The following is a 22569-nucleotide window of genomic DNA, read 5'->3' as shown; positions in this document are numbered from 1 at the left end:
CACTGTCAAGTACTAAACAGTTCGAAGCTATGAAGTCTGATATTTATGGAGCTAATTGAGACCAAGGACTGAGATCAAGGGAAAACAACTATCAGACTTGTTGCTTTACACCTGACTGGCTTGATAACCACATCAACTAAAGAGGTGATAATATTTCAGTGTTGTGTTCACACACAAAAGGCCAAAAGCACAGCTCTAATTTACCTTTTCATTTCATCTCTGAAGTGTTCAGATAACATCTTTGATCATGTCTAAAGCCAATAGTAATATTAGATCATGTGTGGCCGTGGCTCAGTTCTGTGTCGGTGATCTGCAAAATTAGCCTGAAAGATGAAAATTGAACATGTTTTTTTTTTAATATATTGCAATATTTTAGCAAGACAGTTCTTGCTAAAATGCAAGAACCGTCTTGCATGTGTGTAAATGGCAAATAATTAAAAAAAATAAAATCAGAAATTAATCTTAATTGTTTAATTTATACAGCATAAACAAATCCAGTTTAGTGATAATTTCTTAATATCAGCCAACAAGAACGGAACATGTGGGATGCTTTCTTTCTTTCTTTCTTTCTTTCTCTTTCTTTCTTTCTTTCTTTCTTTCTTTCTTTTCTTTCCTTCTTTCCTTTTTCTTTCTTTCTTTCTTTCTTTCTTTCCTTCTTTCCTTTTTCTTTCTTTCTTTCTTTCTTTCTTTTCTTTTTCTTTCTTTCTTTCCTTCTTTCCTTTTTCTTTCTTTCTTTCTTTCTTTCTTTCTTTCCTTCTTTCCTTTTTTCTTTCTTTCTTTCTTTCTTTCTTTTCTTTCCTTTTTTCTTTCTTTCTTTCTTTCTTTCTTTCCTTCTTTCCTTTTTTCTTTCTTTCTTTCTTTCTTTCTTTCCTTCTTTCCTTTTTTCTTTCTTTCTTTCTTTCTTTCTTTTCTTTCCTTTTTTCTTTCTTTCTTTCTTTCCTTCTTTCCTTTTTCTTTCTTTCTTTCTTTCTAACCATTGCTTAAAATGTATTATTAAAAGTCCAACCTTTTAGAAACTTCACACACTGCTAACCCCACTCGCAAAGGTTTTCCATATCAGAGAAAGAAATTTACCCCCAACAAAACTGTTCATGGCTTCTTCTGACCTGTTTAAAATATTCCCTCTTCACTAGCAGCTATTACATATTTCCACCCTCGCTACAGGAAGTAGCTTACCTTCTGACGGAACAGCTGATTTTCTCTCCCACTCGCCTCCTCACGGCTACGTCTTTGTGCGAAAGCCGTACGTCTGTTACGCAAAATATCTTTGATTTCTTTACGAAGCTTCGAGTTACAAGCAGCCTTTGTTTGACAGAAGCCCGCTGACACTGTGTGCAGCCCACACATGAATAAAGCATAAATCCAACATTGGAAGGACCAGCGTCGCTCATGAGAATAACTCCAGATGCAGCTTGGAAACAGCCTCACTCTGTCTGGTTCTCGGTAATTCAACTTTAGACGGCAACAAGTGTGTATTTATATCAGTTTTTAATTAAGTTTATTACAGTTTAGCTATGGCAAAAACCCACATAATTGGATAATTGCATCAGGAATAAATATAGTCTCACTACAGTGTCAGTACAGTCAGACGATACTAATCTAATTTGCTGCTTGATTGTATTGTTTTTATTGTAATTTAGTTCATTCCCTCAGATTGTTGCAGAAAGAAATATTGTTTTAGATTAATAGATTGATAATTTGTCTGTATAAAATAAGAAAGTAGTGACTTTGTGTCACAAATGATGTCCAAAACCCAAACATTTTCATTTTCCTCTCATGGCACACAAAGCAAAGCAGCTAAATGTTTACATATGAGGGGCAGAAACTTGTATATTTTTTATTATTCTGTTTGAATCAGATTATTTTTACATACCATTTTTCATACAAATTCAACATAACACAGTGGTTTACATTTAAAAAAGAATAAAAATGGAATAAAACAAGGCAAACAATAACCCCCAACCCCAAGAATATGTTATGATGCAGGAGTTTAGGAACTGAGGAAATGCATAAAAATTAATTGTATTTAATTAATTAATTAATTAAAATGACAAATAAATTTAATCAATAATAAAGTCAGTATATTTAAGTATAATATCATATAATATCTATAAAATTTAGATCGGTAAAGGAAAAAAATAAGTCGGAATTAATTAAAACTGAATAAGAAAATATTTTTAAAAATGAAGTACTGGTAGTAAATGCTACAGTGAATACAACAAAAAAATTACTTTTAGAAACCGTTATACGTTAAAAAAATTAATAAAATCAGTTAATCAGAAGCTTGACTAAAATTACAAGTTTCGAGTTTGAATTTAAAACACCAAAACTCTCTGCAGCATGAAAAATGACTTTACCAAATTAAATATTCAAATAAAGGCAAATTATTTCCGTTTTCAGATCAGTCTGCCTCTTACTTTTTGCTAGCTGTCCTGTATCTTTGGACTGCGTTCATCTACAGTCGCCCTGTTGTGTGTCTGTGTGGATTTGTGTGGAGTGTGTGGATCTGTGGAATCTGAATGGAGTCAGCAGGTCTGTCGCTACTTCAGCTTCCCGCTGCAGTTTCCTTGTAAATAGGAAGAGCTCCTATGTAAGCTCATTATCAGCTGCCACTGTTTGTGCTCTCTTCTTGTGAACCACGTCCACACACTCACACCTCACACACATACTCACAAATGCTCATGTATCTCCTCTCATCTGCCTCCTCTGTGCATCTTTTTGTCCTCTTGAAGCTCCGCTTCTTGCGTCTCTTCGCTGCCTTTCACTCCTCCTTCTGTGCTCCACCTCCTCGTCCCTCTTCTTCCCTCCTCCCTCCTCTCATTAGATAACTGCAGTCTGCTTCGTTTAATATATGCAAAGCCGTTTATGCCCCTGGAATATTTTAGTTCTTTAAATACTTCACACGCAGTGTACCAAAATATGTTTCATCTAAGCCCTCTGTATGTTTGATATTGCACACAAAAGCAGCACCGGTCTCTTGTGTGATTTGGAAACTGGTACAAAAGCAGAGAGAGAGGGAGGAAGAAATGTGACAAATGTTGGGTAATGGAAGGAAAAAAGGAGGGAAGTTCTCTGGTGAATGGTGCTGTGTTACAGATGAAAATGTACATGTGTGTATGTTGGCCTTCCTTTCTGCAGATAAATGTGTGCACGCCATGTGAATGTGCAGCTGTCTCTGTGAGGTCCAGTATGAGTTTTAGACTTGGTTTTTGTGGTTAAAGCTAGAATTGGGTTTAGATTACAGTTAAGATAAAAGGTTGAGGTCTTGGAAATGTGTGTGTTTGTGCCTGTATAAGCAGTAAAATGTCCGTGCTGATCACTGTGACCCAGACAAAAGTGCTTACTCCAGCGCTGTGTTCTGGGGGAGGCAGCGCTGCCTCAACAGTGGCTCCAGTGATGAAAGCATCTGTAACAGCAACATTATCTCCAGGTCCATACACGACTGCAGCAGCGTCCGGTGTGTCATGTAATGTCCCCTCAGCTCTCAGTCCCTTTACAAATCACAGTTTATGTTGGATCATTACAGAACAATTAAGAGCATTTTATTTAAAGTGTATTTTTGAAATTCTAACATAACTTCAGCTTTATACACAGTAAAAGAGGAATTAGTCTTTCTGACAGGAGTAACAGTGCAGCCCGATCTCACGAGGATTCGTGAAACTGTCACGTAAATTTTTGTTTCGGCTTCGTGCGCACCAACACGATTTCGTCATGTTTTTCGTGCCGCTCACCACGAAATGCGCACCAATGTATTTTAAACGGCGGACTTTTCGTGCCACTCAGAACGTATTTCAAAAGAATGGGTATATTATATTTTTAATGTAAAACCGTGGCGAATCCAACACTATATTTTGCATGACATCGTCCCTAAACATAACCCTAACCATAATCCTAACCATAACCTAACCATAACCTAACCATAAGCCGGTGGTAAACTTACCAATTTGCATAGGAATTTCAAGAATGTCCGGCGGCCGGCGGCCGCAAACGCGATCACACAAGCAGTATACGCCGATGGACAGCTTAGATCGTCATGAATCCGCCGGTATAAACCACTTTCAGATGTGATTACCACAGCGAAAAACATTTCGTGGTGAGCGGCACGAAAAACATGACGAAATCGTGTTGGTGCGCACGAAACCGAAACTAAAACTTACGTGACAGTTTCACGAATCCAGCCCGATCTTACGTGACAGTTTCACGAATCCCCGTGAGACCGGGTTGAACAGTGATAGATTGAAGACAAGACAAAGAAGAAATTGACACCCCTTCACCAAACTACCGAAAGCAGTAATACTCAGTTTGTTACTTCTGAGATACCACAATAACACTGTTAGCGAATTGTGGTCACATGTCCGTCCATCCATTCTCTATACACCACTTTATCCTCACTAGGGTCGCGGGGGGTGCTGGAGTCTATCCCAGCTGACTCAGGCGAAGGCAGGGGACACCCTGGACAGGTCACCAGTCTGTCACAGGGCTACATATACAGACACACAATCACACTCACATTCACACCTATGGACAATTTAGAGTAACCAATTAACCTCATCATATTTTTGGACTGTGGGAGGAAGCCGGAGTACCCGGAGAAAACCCACACATGTTCAGGGAGAACATGCAAACTCCATGCAGAAAGATCCCCGGCCCACCCCGGGATTTGAACCGGGGATCTTCTTGCTGCAAGGCGAAAGTGCTAACCACTACTCCTTGGACAGGTCACCAGTCTGTCACAGAGCTACATATACAGACAAACAAGCACACTCACATTCACACCTACAGGAAATTTAGAATTATCATTTAACTTGCGTGTGGTACTATAAGAGGTGCAAAAATGTCATTACCATAATAACTGTGGGGATATTCCACTTTATACACGGGAAACACCTCTTTAAAGCAGGAGACGGTACTCGAGCACAAATTTAGCACTTTGAAGGTCAAGATGCAAAGCGAACAAACTAGCTGAAGCACTGTGTGATCTGAGGTTGAGACCACAGAGTCGAGTAGAGCACTAAATCATTTTCTCATCTCTCTTTGTCATCCAGGAGCCTAACTCTCCTGCCGGCAGCCCTCCTCATTCGCCCCATGGGAACGGCTTGGACCGGGCCCCCACCTTAAGGAAAGAGCTCCCGGGCTCCTCGAGCGCCGGAGAGGCTCCGTCCACCCCGAACCCCCGCAGCCCCACCCCAGGCAAGGCCAAGGACTCTGCACAGGTAAGACAGACAGGTAGCTCTGCCTACTTCTACATTATGTTAATTCATCACTGTAATTTTTAACATGTTTAATAAAGCTGAAAATTTTAATCATTTTTTTCTTTGATAATAGAATTCCTTTCAGCTTTTACCCTGCGGCTGTCGATTCCTGCTACGTTACGCTATTATTTATTATGTTTTGCTTTGGATATAAAAAAAATTAAAGCTCATGCATCCCAAAACTATCGTACAGTAGCCCATTCTCTTGCACTCGACATACGTATTCCACCAAGGCACATTCTTAACTCGGTCAGAAAGAGGAGAGAGTTTTGCATTATAGGTATCAAAGGTTCCATGACAGGTCATCCATCCCTTATCTATACACCACTTAAACCACATTAGAGTCACAGGGGAGCTGGAGCTCATCCCAGCTGACTTCTGTCTGTCTGTCGCAGGGCTACACATAGACAAACAATCACACTCACATTCCCACCCATAGACAGTTTAGACTCATCAATTAACCTCAGCATGTTTTTGGACTGTGGGAGGAAGTCGGAGAACCCAGTAAAAACCCACACATGCACAGGGAGAACATGCAAACTCCACACAGAAAGACAGAAAGATCCCAGGCCGGGATGTGAACCGGTGATCTTCTAGCTCTGAGGCCACAGTGACCCACTGTGCAGCCCCCCATGACAGGTCAATGATGTGTTTCATTCCATCCATCCATTCTCTATACACCGCTTTATCCTCACTAGGGTCGCTGGAGTCTATCTCAGCTGACTCAGGTGAAGGCAGGGGACACCCTGGACAGGTCGCCAGTCTGTCGCAGGGCTACATATACAGAGAAACAATCACACTCGCATTCACACCTACAGGCAATTTAGAGTAACCAATTAACCTCATCATATTTTTGGACTGTGGGAGGAAGCCGGAGTACCCGGAGAAAACCCACGCATGCACAGGGAGAACATGCAAACTCCATGCAGAAAGATCCCCGGTCCAGGTCGGGATTTGAACCGGGGATCTTCTCGCTGCAAGGCGAAAGGGCTAACCACTACTCCACTGCGCAGGCCATGTGTTTCATTGGTTATTTTAATTGTTTGACTTAATTTTTCCTGCAGATGGATAAGTCCCAGTCTCCGTTGTCCAAGTCCGGCACCCCATCCCCGTCCCACCGTGAGGCCCTTACCCCTGGAGCACCAGGAGCCCCTGGTCCCAGCACCTCCTGCCTTCGCCTGGTCAGCAAAGCAGCAACCAGCGCCGACCCCCTCGGTGAGACTCTCCTTACTGAGCCTGCATGAACACTGAACAAACAGTCTTTTTGTGGTGTAACTGTTGATTAATGAGCTCGCTAATACAATGCAACATTAACCTTTGATCACTGTACACATTTTTAGAACATTTTCTTCTACGTTTGTAAGCACAAACTCAGAAAGCTGCTTGGAAAAAAACCAACCTAAAATTGGAATGTAGTTACACAATTCATCACTTAGCAGATAAAGTAGTCACATGACTCAATGACTGTGAAGATTCTCAGTCATCCAGGTTATGGTAATCCTGGGAGTTTTAGTTGAAGTCAACCAGACTTCTCTTTTGTTTCAAGCTTAAGAAGAGTCTTGAATGAGAGGTGAAATGTCTTCAAGAATGTAAAGGAGAATTCCAGGTTCTTTTTACTGCATCTCCTTGGATCACTTTGCTCTTACTTCACGTTTTCTTTCAAACCTAGCTGCTCAGCTTTTACAATAAATGAATCAGCAGGTTTAAATAGCTCCTTCAGTTCCTCTGTCATGACTTTGATTCGTACCCAGTCTGTATCTGCCCTTCATACATCCTCTTGTTCCTCTGCTATTCCGTTTCCACGTGTTTATGCTAAAATGTCACTGATAATAGTTCATGAGCAAAAATACACTTACAGCAAGTGTTTACTGTAAAGAAAAACTGAGAGGAGCTACAGCCAGGAGTGAAGGCTGTAGTTGTAGCTGATAGTTTCCTGGTCTGAAACACGGTGGGTTGATATCTCAGCGTATAAAGCTTGATGTACAAGGACACCTCAAAAATTTCTCACTGGAAAACGTCACAGGAGAAAGATTGTTCTTTATTTTTCAACACAGTCTCCTTTAGCTTCAATACACTTGGTCCACTGATGTTTAAGCTTCACAATCCTTTCCTGGAAGAAGGTCACATCTCGAGCCTCCAGAATACATGACCTCATCAGCACTCTGAAAATGGTGACCACACTGGTGCGATTCTAGCTTGGGAAACATAGAAAGTCAGATAGTGCAGGTCAGGTTAATAATGTTCATGGGGCAGCAGTTCAAAGCCACATTTGGCTGCTTCTGCCACCTGTACTGGATGTGGATGGACGCATTGTTCTGGAGCTACAGCAGCCGGCTTGAAGCTTTCCTCTCCCAATTTTTCTCTGATTAAATTTTTGCAGACACTGACATATAAGTTGTGGTGTACAATTATGGCACAAAATAAAAGATACACCCCTTGTATACACCTTTAAAATACCCTCATAAGATGAAGTTTTCCATTCTTCTCAGCCCCTCTGTGACTGTGTTTGTGCTTGTGTACTATGTATTGTTCCCCCTTATTCCTTCAATCCCTCCCTCCTCTTTCCCTCCCTCCCCAGCTCTCCGCAGTCCCATGTCTGTGCCCCCCGGTTCATACCCGGCTCATTTTGGCGTGGTGTCCCACGCAGGACTGAATGGGGAGCTGGCCAGTCCAGGAGGCTTCGGCGGAGCTCTGACTCTCTCCCCACAAATCAGCGCAGCAGCCAGCGCCTACTCCCGAAGCCCCATGGTGAGTAAAGGCCAAATTATTTTCCTCTGTCAAGGTTTGATTTATTGTTCAGATCCAACCTTCTGACTGTCATAGCACAGATTAAATGCTTGATGAATCTGTTCAGCATTTTAGCAATAGCGGGGCCTTATATACTCAAAGCTATCATGTTTACATTCTGGAGTTCGCTTTCATAGACATAAAGAGATGTCTTGCAGCCTTTGCCTTCCGCATCCTGCTGCAGGGCATTTTCAGGACCAGAAACATGCGTGTCAACACACAGCGGTCCAATCACAGCTTTCACACTCTGCTATACTGGAATAATTTTGTCTTTTGCAATCACATTAAATTGCAGATTTATCTGTCTGATGTGGAAAATGGATTTGATTGAACAAATTTACATACATTTGTTGTGTACTTGTGATGAAAATTATGTAGAAATCAACTGGCACACTTCAGGTAGCACACTTGTAGTCATTTCTCTACATTTTTTTTTTGTTCCCACCAGGTGGCATATGACTCTCGGTCTCACCTGAGGGCCTCGGGGTTGTCCTCCTCTCTGCCCGGTTCCTCTGGAGGAAAGCCGTAAGTTAAACGTTGTAAAAGCTCAATTACTTCTGAAAACATGCGGCATAAACATTGCAGGATAAAGCGTGTTTATTCAGGTTATCACAATTCAGTGTGTTTCTGTTTCTAATTTTGGAAAATTAACCAACTAAAATATAAAATTTCCCACTTTCTATGTTCAGTTTTGCAATAAAAATGGACATTGACAAACACATCTACTAGCATGAATATGTACACACGTGGACAAAATTGTTGGTACCCCTCAGTTAAAGAAGGAAAAACCCACAATTCTCACTGAAATCACTTGAAACTCACAAAAGTAACAATAAATAAAAATTTATTGAAAATTAAATAATCAAAAACAGCCATTACTTTTGAATTGTTGATTAACATAATTATTTAAAAAAACAAACTAATGAAACAGGCCTGGACAAAAATGATGGTACCTCTATAAAAGATTGAAAACTATTTGACCAGAGTGACATGATTAACTCAGGTGTGTCATTTAATTGACATCACAGGTGTTTCCAAACTCATAATCAGTCAGTCTGCCTATTTAAAGGGAGACAAGTAGTCACCCTGCTGTTTGGTGAAAAGGTGTGTACCACACTGAACATGGACAACAGAAAGCAAAGGAGAGAATTGTCCCAGGACATCCGAAAAAAAATTATAGACAAACATCTTAAAGGTAAAGGCTATAAGACCATCTCTAAACAGCTTGAAGTTCCTGTGACAACAGTGGCTCATATTATTCAGAAGTTCAAGACCCACGGGACAGTAGCCAACCTCCCTGGACGTGGCCGCAAGAGGAAAACTGATGACAAATTGAAGAGACGGATCGTTGGAATTGTATCCAAAGAGCCCAGAGCAACCTCCAAAGAAATTAAAGGTGAACTCTAAGGCCAAGGTACATCAGTGTCAGATCGCACCATTCGTCATTGTTTGAGCCAAAGTGGACTTCATGGGAGACGACCAAGGAGGACACCACTGCTGAAAAAACTAATAAAAAAGCGAGACTGGAATTTGCAAAAATGCATGTTGACAAGCCACAAAGCTTCTGGGAGAATGTCCTTTGGACAGATGAGACCAAAGTGGAGCTTTTTGGTAAGGCACATCAACTCTATGTTCATAGACTCAAAAACCAAGCATACGAAGAAAAGAACACTGTCCCTACGGTGAAACATGGAGGAGGCTCAGTAATGTTTTGGGGCTGCTTTGCTGCATCTGGGACAGGGTGTCTTGAAAGTGTGCAAGGTACGATGAAATCTGAAGACTATCAAGGCATTCTGGAGAGAAATGTGCTGCCTAGTGTCAGAAAGCTTGGTCTCAGTCGCAGGTCATGGGTCTTCCAACAGGACAACGATCCAAAACACACAGCCAAAAACACCCAAGAATGGCTGAGAGAAAAGCGTTGGACTATTCTAAAGTGGCCTTCTATGAGCCCAGATCTGAATCCCATTGAACATATGTGGAAGGAGCTGAAACATGCCATTTGGAGAAGACACCCATCAAACCTGAGACAACTGGAGCTGTTTGCTCATGAGGAGTGGGCCAAAATACCTGTTGACAGCTGCAGAACGCTCATTGACAAATACAGAAATCGTTTAATTGCAGTGATTGCCTCAAAAGGTTGTGCAACAAAATATTACGTTATGGGTACCATCATTTTTGTCCAGCCCTATTTCATTAGTTTGTTTTTTTAAATAATTATGTTAATCAACAATTCAAAAGTGATGGCTGATTTTGATTATTTAATTTTCAATAAATTTTTATTTATTGTTACTTTTGTGAGTTTCAAGTGATTTCAGTGAGAATTGTGGGTTTTTCCTTCTTTAACTGAGGGGTACCAACAATTTTGTCCACGTGTGTATACGTTTTGCATGAAAACTTGCAGTATTGTGTAGCGCATTTATGTTCTTACATCCCAGGAGCATTTCAGTGTTGCACATGAACACTGTGTATTACCTGGAAGCCCTATGTCTTAGAAACACTGATGTTTTACATGTCTGCATCACCTACTCAGACGCATTTGCACATTTTCTCTCGCCTTTGCCTTACTGAGGAATTGTGTTGTTTTTGTCATTTGTTGCAGAATAGCAATTCATTCTCGCCGTGCTAATTTGAAATCATAAAGCAGCCTCGGCTTCCAACCGCTCCAGTATTGATCAGCCATTAGCAATGCTACAGTGACTCTGCCCTGTAATACAATCTGCCATTATGCATTCCCGCCCACAGCCACACTGAGCCCAGTAATTGCCAGAATTCAGGCAAATATTACCGGAGCTCTGAGGCTATTATGGCGTCATCAGACTTCACACCTTGCATGCTGACATGTGTGGTTGTTAGTGAGTTATGTGTGTTTACCTGTAGTGCTGTGCTTTCACTGCTCATCGATTGACTGATTGATTGATCTGTCTTTGCCTTTGGCCTATTTCTCCAGCATTTTTTGCAGTGCCTCCTAGTCCAGTTGTTTTTTAGCTGCTGCTCTTTCACTCCGAACCGTCGATTGATTTCTGCTCCCTGCTTTCCTTCTATCGCCTCTTTAGCGCCTACTCGTTCCACGTGAGCGCCGACGGGCAGATGCAGCCGGTGCCCTTTCCCCCCGACGCCCTGCTGGGCCCTGGGATCCCCCGTCACGCCCGGCAGATCCACACCCTGAACCACGGGGAGGTGGTGTGCGCCGTCACCATCAGCACCTCCACGCGCCACGTCTACACCGGAGGCAAAGGCTGCGTCAAGGTGTGGGACATCAGCCAGCCTGGAAGCAAGAGCCCCATGGCCCAGCTGGACTGTCTGGTGAGACATGAGGCAGGACGGAAAACAGGAACACACACACAAGCATTAAAAATAGAACTGGAAACATGCAAACAAATGTGTGTATGTCCACAGTATATTCACTGAGCAGATTTGTTTTTATTGACTGTGTCATCTTTCGTCCTCAGTTTTGGTAACTGACATCAAAATGTCCATATTCATTTCATGAATGTCCCCAGTGTTGCCATCTGTCCTATAAAGCCTCCTGCACTTTTTTTTTCTCTTTGATCCAGTTACAACAGGCGTAATCTTACTGTTTTTTTTTAAATCTTGTCCAATCAGAACAGGGATAACTACATCCGCTCCTGTAAAATCCTCCCCGACGGGCGAACCTTGATTGTCGGCGGAGAGGCCAGCACGCTGTCGATCTGGGATCTGGCCACGCCGACTCCCCGCATCAAGGCGGAGCTGACGTCGTCGGCTCCAGCCTGCTACGCTCTGGCCATCTCCCCCGACAACAAGGTCTGCTTCTCCTGCTGCAGCGACGGCAACATCGTCGTCTGGGACCTCCACAACCAGACGCTGGTCAGGTAAGGAGGAGAGAAAAACAGTTTTACCTCCACAAACAGATTGCAGTCAGGAGAGAGCAGATGGGGAGGCTGAGGAAGGTGAAGGAGTGAAAAGCTAGAAGATGTGTCAAGAGAAAGGAAGGAAAAGATAAGAGAGGACAGCTGATAAAATATAGAAGAGGGGAGTTGAAGTGGGGAGAAGAAATCATTGCAGTCTGGGGCTCTCACAATGGTCATGGCCAGGTAAAAAGAGGGGGGGGGATAAACCAGTCATAGGGGGATATGGATGGGATAAAAACAGCCATGTTTTGGCAAAGCAAGACGAACAGAAAGACGAAGTGAGGGGAAAGGGGAGGGAGCGCTGTGGTAAGGTGTAAGGAGAGAAAAGAGGATCATGTGTGGGCGGGGTGAGGCCAGTAGGTGCTACAGGGAGGGAAGGATTAAAATATATTTGGTCTGACACCTCCAACAGAAAAGAAGCAAAGAAACACACAGGAGGCAGAATCTGCAGCACGTGTGGATTTGGAGGTGTGTGTGTGTTTTTGTTCTCAGAAGCTGTTTCATGCGTCTCATCCTGCAGGCAGTTCCAGGGCCACACAGACGGAGCGAGCTGCATCGACATCTCCAACGATGGCACCAAGCTGTGGACAGGAGGGCTGGACAACACGGTCCGCTGCTGGGACCTCCGAGAGGGACGCCAGCTGCAGCAACACGACTTCACCTCGCAGGTACGCAGTTAGAAACTCACACATTCTTTCACATGTACATCTAGCAGGGATGCACACTCTTGCAGCACATGGTATAAACTTAAAAACACACTCATGCACACTTTTTTTTGACAGGTAATACAAATCCAATACCACAGAGTTATGGATGGATGCATTACACCTACGAACAGTACCTATAAAAAGTACTAGAAGTTTTCCCTTTTAAGTGCTTTCTATGTAGCCTAGCCGCGCTAGCCAACCCACGGCAACGAATTTAATTCTCTGCCAGGGTGGGTCTAGTTACCCTCCATAAGGCTCGAGGCTGGATTCTCCTAAAACTGGCCGGACCAATCACCATGAAGTGTAGAGTCAGAAGGCGGGCGTAACTAAGTGACGACAGAGGCGCGACGATTCTGACAGAAACAACCGGCGCACAATAAACAGTTATGTTTCGACTCGGCTTTGGCCACAGCCCTTAAAGATTTGAAGCTAAAATTCAACTTGAAAGATAAACAAAGGACGGCACTTAAGTGTTTCATTGAGAAGAAAGACGTATTTGGACTTATGCCGACGGGATATGGCAAATCCTTAATATACCAGTTGGCTCCGCTGGTTGGGAAGCTAATGGGACTTAGCCACAATCCGCCGGTGCTCTCGGAACCACGTCAGCCTATTCGTTGCGTTGATTGGTTGTATACCTACCCTATTGCTGCAGAGGGATTTGATAGACAACCTTTTAGCCCGCCTTCTCCCTGTCGAGCTTCCCAAGACCCTTGTGCCGTCAGAAACATGGGTGTAGCATGGCTTGGCTACTTTCTATGCTGAATTATGGCAAATTTAAGTTGGCTTTTTTGACAAAAAATAGCAAAAAAAAAGATTATTTCATGTCAAAGTGAAAACAGATTTCTACTAAGTATTGCCACATAACTAAAAAAAATATAATGTGCAATGAATGTATCTGTATCTGGAAGGTTCAGTTTCTGGTGAATCAGTTGTCCTGGATAGAACTACACCATGATGACAAAAACAACAACAAAAACACTTAAAGCAACTCTATGCAGGTTTTTGAAAAGCATAAGTCAGGGGACTCATACAAGAACGTTTCCAAGTCACTGAGTATCCCTTGCAGTATTGTTAAATCCGTTATTAGGAAATAGAGGGAATATGACACCTGCGTAAATCTGTCTAGAGCAGGACGTCCTCAAAAACTAAGTGACTGTGCAAGAAATAGGCCAGTGAAGGAGGCCACCAAGACACCTATGACTTCTCTGAAGGACTTACAATCTTCAGCAGCTGAGACTGCTTACAATAACTGTTAGCTTTATGGGAGAGTCACAAAGACAAAGAAACTGTTGAAAAAACTGCACATCACAAATGCACCATCCCCACTGTGAAGCACGGCGGTGGCAGCATCATAAATTGGAGATGTTTCTTGGCACCAGGCTCTGGAAGATTTGTAAAGGTGGAGGGTAAAATGAATGCAGCAAAGTGTAGGGGAGTCCTGGTGCACAACCTGATCAGTCTGCAAGAGAACTACAACCCAGAAGAAGATTTGTTTTCTAGCAAGACAACTCTAAGCATACAGCTAAAGCTACACAGCAATGGATTAAAGACAACAAGGTGAATATTCTAGAACAAGTAACCACCAAACCTCAATCCAACTGAGAATTTGTGGGGTAAAATTGCAGCATCCAGATGTCCAAGACTGATTGAGACTCTACTAAATACTGACTTGAAAGGGGTGAATTCTCATGCGAACGATTATTTTTTGTTTTATATTTTTGATTTACTGACGTTTCCTTGTAAAAATCCGTTTCCCCTTTGACATGACAGAGTCTTTCTTTGGGTAAAATATCTTGTCAAAAAAAGCCTAATTAAATTGACCACGATGCACTGTACACGAACAGTAAATGCACTCACCAAGACTGCCCTTTACCGATGGGTTATTGGTGGGAATACCTGCAAACACCAGCGTCATTTCACCTTCCCCACACACACACACACACACACACACACACACACACACACACACACACACACACACACACACACACACACACACACACACACACACACACACACACACACACACACACTGACTGTCTCTCGTTCACTCTTCACTGTCACAACAGGGCTATAGAGTTGACCACTGTTGTCAAATGAGTTTCGATCCACCGTGTAATGACTTTCTCTCTCGCTTCCCATCTGTCTACTTGCACCACTTTCCATCACCCCTTTGCTTATTATTCTCTCTCTTTCTTCCCCGGTGCCTCTCTATTTATTAATTCACTCTGTATTTTCCCTGTTTACATCATTACACCCTTTCATTTTCCCTTCTCTTAACTTTTCCCCTATCTTTTCTCCTCTCACTCATCATCTTTATCTCTTCTCTTTGATATCCCACATTCTTCACTTCTGCTTAATTCCTTCATCTGTCCTCCCTGCTTCCGCTCATTGTTCTCCCTCTTTCATCAACCTTATCTCCTTTCCTCCCTCATCTTCCATTCCCTCACATCTTCTTTCATTCCATCTTTGTTTTCGTTTCTGCACCCTCGCTTTTTTTTTTTTATTCTCTCCCCTCTTCTCTCATTTCGCTTTCTGTCTTCGTTCGCCTTCCTTTGATTCCCTCCCATTTTCTTCCTCCTCCAGATCTTCTCTCTGGGCTACTGTCCGACAGGCGAGTGGCTGGCTGTGGGAATGGAGAGCAGTAATGTGGAAGTCCTGCACGTCTCCAAACCTGACAAGTACCAGCTGCACCTCCACGAGAGCTGCGTCCTCTCCCTAAAGTTCGCCTACTGCGGTACAAACACAAACACTTTTCTAAATGTTCTGTTTTTTTGGTTTTTTTTTAGCATATTTGCAACCTTTGACCAACATGCACAGCAGGCCAAATGTTTGGAAGCAACTTCAAGTTTCTGTTCACAATGTCTTTGGTTAAAAAATAGTAAAAATCAGTATGAATTTTGTAGATTATGTATTTACTGCATGATCTGACTTTGCTTTCATTGATATGCAGCATTTTAAGGTATACTTTCATGTTACCAAGGAATTGGAGAAAAATGTGTGAACAAAAGAAAAGAAGGGCTTAGCTTTAGAGCTGAGAAGATTTGCAAGAGTCTCAATTTCAGTGTAAAAGCAAAACAGAAATCACAGTTTGTATTGTTCACTTTAGATTTTTTTCGGCTTTTGAGAATTTGCAGACCAAAATCCCAATAAATCTCAACTGTGTCCAAATCTCTAGAAGTACCACAGAAATGTCTTGAAAGAAACAGACGGAGTAAAGAAACGAGTACAGATACAAATACCTGATATTTACAGTAAAGCTGCATTCTGACTCTTATATAATAATCATGTTGATTGTGTTGCAAAATATACTAATGAAGCATTGATATTTTTATACAAATTTGATCTTGCTTCCAAACTTTTGGGCTCTGGTGTTTATCTGTCGTTTCCACACTCATTGACGTTTTCCTGCGATATATTCTCCCTCCAACTACTTTTTCAACTCTCAACTCAACCGTGCCATCCTATATGCTCGTTATCATTAATTCTATATTCACATTGCAGCTTTTTGTACTTTTATAATGCTGTATTTTGTGTATAGTACTCCCTTTTATTTTAGATACCAACATTTTTTTGCACCTTTTTTGCAAATACCAGCATTTTTGACACCTTATTTCTTCACCCAGCACAACTTGTACATTAAAGGCATTATGGAGGATGTTTTTTTTTGTTTAATTTGTCTGATTCACATAAAATGAATATACTGACCTTTAGTGGACTTGTATGTATGGTTTCTAAAAAAAAATAAATAAATAAAAAATAACTGTGGACATGGGAGGACCTGAAAAACATCAGCCAATCAACGCGCTCGGACCGAGGCCTTTGGTTTGCTCCCTTTCCTGTCAATCAACAATCTTCCGGCTCAGGCCTAGTGACGTAGATTACGTACGCCTTGGACTTACGTGTTTTCCGTATGTGTTGCTTTGGTATAGCTTCGTAGTTAGCTGGCGACTTGTTTTGCTCATCTTTTATGACATAATGGCAGATAAAGATCCAGGGGGACCCAGCCGTAAAAGACAACTTCACGAGTGCTGCGCAAGTTTCTGGAGGGGGGCGTTTCTTCATAAATGTTAAGAGGGGGGAGGTTAGGGGGGGGGGGTGAGGGAGAGGTTGTATGTGCGCATGCGCATGCTACGTTCAAAGTCGTAGGAAATTAAATCTCCTCTAATGCCTTTAATTGCACATTCTCTTGTACATTATTTTACATTTGAGCGACTAGATATTTTGAGTCTGTCTGTCTATCTATCTAACATGTGGTATTATTCTTGTGTCTGTGTCATTTCAGGAAAGTGGTTCGTGAGCACAGGAAAAGACAATCTGTTGAATGCATGGAGGACACCCTATGGAGCGAGTATTTTCCAGGTGAGAGATGAGTGCGGTGCTGTGAGGATGTTTATGCTCTTCGTATATACATAGTTAGACATATACTGTAAACATGTGTATGCATATGTGTGTGTGTGTGTGGGGGGGGGGCATATTTGAGCTGCAAAGTCATCTGTTTGTCAGCGTGAATAGCGTTGAAACTATCTCTGCCTCCTGCGTTTAAACTCTCCCTGTGACACGCACGCTCACATGCACATGCACACACAGAACCCTCAAGGCAAAGGAGAGAAAAATACGCCGGGGTTCAGAGGGAGAAAGCCGTGATAAACATTTTTTTTTTCAATTCCAGATTTGTTGATCCAAAGTGACTTGTGGAGGTTTATCAGAGGGTGCAGGCTTCCAAAAAGACTCACGCACTCATGCACGTGCAAAACATAATTCCATCTTGTTCCGTTTTCTCCATCTGAGGAAACGTTGAAACATGAATATGCAAGGGAGCAATATTTTTAGCTGAGCCAGTATATTTGGGTGTGAATGAAACTAGAGGGGGGAGATGAAGGTACATTTAAGCTGAGCTGTGTGTGTGCGTCTGTGAAGCAGTGTGGCTGTCATATTTCTGTAAAGCTACAGTGGGCAGCAGGGTTGGCGGCTCCTGTCTCTCCCCGCGGACTGAAAGGAGAAATCCTGGCTATCTTGCTTTGTTATCCAAATGCCAAACGTTCCTCCTGCCAAACAGCTCCCTCCTGTCACCGTGCTACACAGAGCTGCTCTGCCTCCTCTTCCTCCTTTCTACTTTATCGCTGTCCTTTCCCGTTTCTGTCTCTCTGCTTCTCTTTAAAGGCCGACTCCTCTCCTGTTCCTGTTTTTTTCCCCCTCTGTCTCTCTCCTCGTCCCTTCCTTTATTGTTGTCCTTTCTCCCTCTGTGGTCGCTCATTTTTTAAATCTTTTTTTTCCCCAAATCTGTCTGCACCTCTGTCCTCACTTTCATCTCTGACCTTGTCTTTTTATTTTTCACCGTACTTTCCTGTCTTCATGTTTCTTTTTCACAAATCCCCTCTTTCCTCTCTTGCTCACATTCATTTCTGCCCTTTTGCCTGCTCTGTGGTGTCTCTTCTTTTTTCCCTCTCAGTCATTTTTATCACGAGGGAAAAAAACTACAAGATCCCTGTTATAAAAAGTACAATATCTGTTAAAAATATGTGTATAGATTAACAGAAAACAGATAAACAACAGATCGGTGTACCGACCCCTCACTTCTCAGAAAGCTGTTTCACTGATCTCCAAAATTCAGGAAGATTTACTTTCTTTTGTCTCATAAGATTGTAAGAGAGTTGTTTTCATAAATCAATAAATTTGGTGCAAACTGAAGGTCTGTCTATGCTTGCAGTGCACAGCTTTTGGCCAGGTTTGTTTGTCATCCTGCTTTTTGTCAGCTTTTATTAAGGTTGTGTTCCATTTTGGTTATTTTCTTCCGATAAATCAGGTTTTCTCGACTAATGTGTTGTTAATTTGATGTTTTCTGGGTAATCTGTGGCATATGCAGCAGTTTTCAGGTTTTCGCGTAGAGCTGGAATTCCTAATTAATGGGTTAGATAGAGAAAAATAATCAGCAGCAGTTTTAATAACAGACCATTTGAGGTTTTTTTTTCATGCAAAATTGCTAAAATATTCTCTAGCCATGGCCTCGTGAAGCAAACAGTTTGATCATTTCAACCATGGGCATTTAAAAATGCAAACATTTTAAATATTTCATGATATTTTGTAGATCCAATGACTTCATCAGTTAATACAAATAAATAAATAACAGGTAGGTTAAATGGAAGTAGAAGCAGTCACTGGAGTTGTACTAAACGACAGAGTTCTGCAGATTTTGGTCAGAACAAAGATGTGGTCTGCCCACTGAGACAAGCATTTGTCAGGCTCTTTCTCAATCATTTGCAGCATCCAGACTGAATGCCTTTGTCTGCGTCCGTTTGGCTCATCACATCAGTATCTGTTAAGTTTCTTAAGTGTGTACAGCGGTCAAACTGTGCTTTGACAAAAGTTACTAATTTCTGCCCGTCAGCTATTTCTGAATGTGATTATGTATTTTTGGTTACATTGTGCTAATTTTGCTGCCATTGTGTTGATACTTTGGATTTGTTTCGTTTTATAAAAATCTGTGATGCTAATATTCCATTTATAAAAGTAGAGCTTATCTGGCTTTTTGGAACACTGCAGTCATGACTTCTGCCCATTTGTATCAGCAGTTTATTAACCTTCTGACTGCCATTCAAAGCTTGAAATTAGCTAGAAAATGAATTCATATTTTTTTTCAGAAAGCAGAAAATGAAATGTAAAAAGTAGCACAAATAGGTGGAAATGAAATCACACCATAAACACTTTAAAGGTCTCACACGGTGAAAATCCATTTTTGTTGTGTTTTGTGGCTGTTATAAACTTAGAGGTGGAAGAAAAAAGCTGTTAAAGTAAAAGCTTCTGCCATCCTTAAAGCCCGCTTTCACCTTTAAGATCCAGTGATGGGCTGTGTGACACCTAACGCCCCAGTAGTTGCTCAGATACAGAGTGTGTTTTCTTCCTGAAGGAGGCGGGAAAACCAGCAACTTGTTGTTTTTTGTATCTTTTAGTTCAAAGGAGTCCTCAAACAAGCGGGTTATACAATGTGAAGTAACCGAGGAGCTCTTAGGTTATCATTTCTTTTCTGTTTATTTGCTGTGCGTGTATCTTTGTAGCTAAACTTAAGTTTGGAAGAATTACCCAAGGGTCAGTAAGGTTAGAGGTCAACCAGAGAAGATGTCTACACCCATAAAAGGTTTTTGTCTTTCGAAAGATGGCCTCAATGTTTCGCACATGGTATAGATGACGATGCCATGAAGTTTAAACTTCCAACGTATTTACAACGAGCCAATGCTGTTACATTTGCACTTCCTCCATGGGGGAGAGGAGTGTTGGGAATGGGCTTACCCACTGCAATGAGGCCATTTGATTCTCAGTTTTGTTAATGGTAATAAATCTACAGACTTTCCAGCAGTGTGTTTGAATCCGTGTGCATGAAATATCCCAGCAACGGTCATGGTAAAATAAACCATCTTCGCTCTATTTTGAGCTTTAAAAAACTCAAAGAAACACTTTGGGGACACGAGAGACTTTGATTAATTTGCTGACAAACTGGTACAATATGGGACCTTTAATGTTAAAAAATGTGTTAAATCACTGACACGTTGTCACGGTTAAGTTTTGCTTTTCCAAGTTTCTATTTGTGCTTTACTTTTCCTGTTTTCCAAACTCATCCTTTAGCCTGTCACCACATCCCTCCCTCCTGAACAGCCCTGTTTCCCCCGTCCTGCTATCTCGGTACAGCGTTAGGGATCCTGTGTGAATGTGGCCTCTCACCAGTGCCTCGATGATTGACAGTCTGTTGCCGAGGAGGAGGAGGAGGATATGGCAGGAAAGGGAGGAAGATAAATGATGGGGAAGCAGCAGGGAGGTGGGGTGGGGGGGTGGGGGGGGGGAGCTTTAGATCAGCCTCAGCCAGGTGCCCAGGTCTTCCTTCTGTGGGAAAAGGGAAGCAAATAAAAGGACTTTGCCGGTTCGTGCAGGCCATCACACTTGTGCTGCAAGTGATGCTTAAACCTGCAGTTAATGAGGCAGCATCTCACCAGGGACGGGGGAAAAAAAAACAGCGATGAGTCTCACATCGAAGCAGACGTGTGAGTCAGCATCCTGGAGCTGCGGAGTTGTCTGTTTGGAAATAAACGCCGACTGTTTTGAAATGCAAATATGTCTTGTATGATTGAGTATGAAGTGATGAGTCATATCTTTTCTCTAACATCTCCTCTCTTTGTGTTTGTTTCTCTCCATCTGTCTCCGTCCATCTATCGTACCTCGCTCTCGCTCTCTCTCTCTCTCTCTCTCTCTCTCTTCCCGTCTCCCTGCTTCGCGTCTCTCGCCCAGTCCAAGGAGTCCTCGTCCGTGCTGAGCTGCGACGTCTCCCCCGACGACAAGTACATAGTGACGGGCTCCGGGACAAGAAGGCCACGGTGTACGAGGTGGTGTACTGAGGAGGCCGAGGGGCAAGATGGGAAGAGACAGGATGGACATTTTGGAGTCGGGTGGAGGAGGAGGGTGGGGAGGCTTGTAGTTGCCCTGACAACCGCTCCTCATCCTCATTACTCCGGCAACCTCCGTCTCGGTTCCTCTCGAGTCCAACCTGACCCCTCACCCCGCCTAAAAAAACATCACCCTTTCTCTCCCTTTCCCTCTTTTCTCGCTGTGATATAAGCTACTCCCAAATGCCCAACTCCCTTCCCCTCCCCTCCCTCCTCTTCTTCCTCCTCCTCCTCCTCCTCCCTATCTTCCACTTTAGCCCAAGGATGAGGCATGATAGCAAAAAAAAAAAAAAAGAATGGGAAGAAGAAGCGGCGAGATAAGAAGGACAAAAGGGAAGAGGGCGGCGGAGCGTAAAAAGATAAGTTGGGGAGGAGAGAAAGTGCGGAAGGAAGAGGAATGAAAGGGAGGAAGAGGGGGAGGAGGGAGGCAGGGTAATTAGGGCTGTTTCCTGATTAAGAGCTCAGTGGAAGGGAGGCCCCCAGAGGAGGAGCGGAGTGGCACTGTGGGAGCGCCAGCCAGGAGCACTGATACCACACAATCGATTCATTAGCCAGACAGTGGAAGCCTTAATGAGGCTGACGCCGCAGCTCGATCTCCCCAGCGAGAGGTGTCAGGAGCTGGGGAACGATGACGCTCCGAGATGGAAGGTGGTGGTGGAGGGGGGGGCGACGCTTCAGATATCCACATACACCGACATGAAACGCACACACAAACACGTCATCACACACTCCGTTACACCCCCTCGAGGTGATTGTACGAAGAGAGAAACACACACACAACACACACAGGGCGCGCAATTAAACATTCATGGCGGCGCGTCCCCGTCTCACTGCTTAATATCTATTTTATTTTGGTCCTGACAAAGGCGGCGTCTAATGAGCAGCCGAGTCAATGGGATTCTCCCAGGGCCCAGAGACACAAACAGAGAACATCAACCGAGCTGTTCCTTCTAATTCCTCCGGATTGTTCTCCTGACACCGGGCCGCCGCACTCACTCTCATTAAAGGCACTGTCAGCTAGATGAAGTAGCAACACGCCAAGCTTCACTGTAAGGCAGACAAGAGGGCAAATTAACACGATTTACGCTGTCGTCATCAGCAGCAGCAGCAGCCCCCAAACTGAGCAGCGACTAATCCGATTCCTTAAAAAAAAAACATTTTTATGCAACTAGTTGCCGTTTTTATTCATTTACAAAAAAAAAAAAAAAAAACAGATGAGATTACACATTTATCAGAGTCATTTTTATCTCCATCTCTGCCTGCCTGCTGATGTGCAAGTGTTCAAAGTGCTCTGGCTACAGTCTTGTTTGATAAGCTATTGATTTCTATAGACTGAGATGCTAAACACCTTAAAGGGAAAGTTTTACGTTTTCTGGCGTTTTCACCTTCTTGCTGAGATTTAGATGAGTTTCCTGCAACTCTCCAGTCTGCAATCCCAGCAGCAAAACACATTCTGCCTGTTAAGCACCTCTAAGATCGCTAATTCTTATGTTTTTAT

At 42.7% G+C, this 22569-nt stretch overlaps 1 protein-coding gene across 1 annotated transcript in view; it reads left to right on the top strand.

Moving 5' to 3' along the window:
- The window catches only part of tle2b (TLE family member 2, transcriptional corepressor b), a 122792-nt gene extending 101656 nt beyond the window's left edge, over nt 1-21136 (top strand). Inside the window, 11 exon segments of the mRNA XM_051947079.1 lie at nt 5046-5213; nt 6317-6467; nt 7831-8000; nt 8488-8564; nt 11093-11342; nt 11643-11890; nt 12450-12597; nt 15226-15376; nt 16925-17001; nt 20917-20983; nt 20986-21136. Coding sequence (XP_051803039.1) covers nt 5046-5213; nt 6317-6467; nt 7831-8000; nt 8488-8564; nt 11093-11342; nt 11643-11890; nt 12450-12597; nt 15226-15376; nt 16925-17001; nt 20917-20983; nt 20986-21023 — 1545 coding nt within the window. The 3' untranslated portion in view covers nt 21024-21136.
- Nucleotides 21137-22569: the final 1433 nt, after the last annotated feature.

This window comes from Acanthochromis polyacanthus, chromosome 4 (assembly GCF_021347895.1).
Source record: "Acanthochromis polyacanthus isolate Apoly-LR-REF ecotype Palm Island chromosome 4, KAUST_Apoly_ChrSc, whole genome shotgun sequence".
Classification (NCBI taxonomy): domain Eukaryota; kingdom Metazoa; phylum Chordata; class Actinopteri; family Pomacentridae; genus Acanthochromis; species Acanthochromis polyacanthus.
The sequence above is the reverse complement of the archived record's forward strand: the minus strand, read 5'-3'. Positions and strand labels throughout refer to the sequence as shown.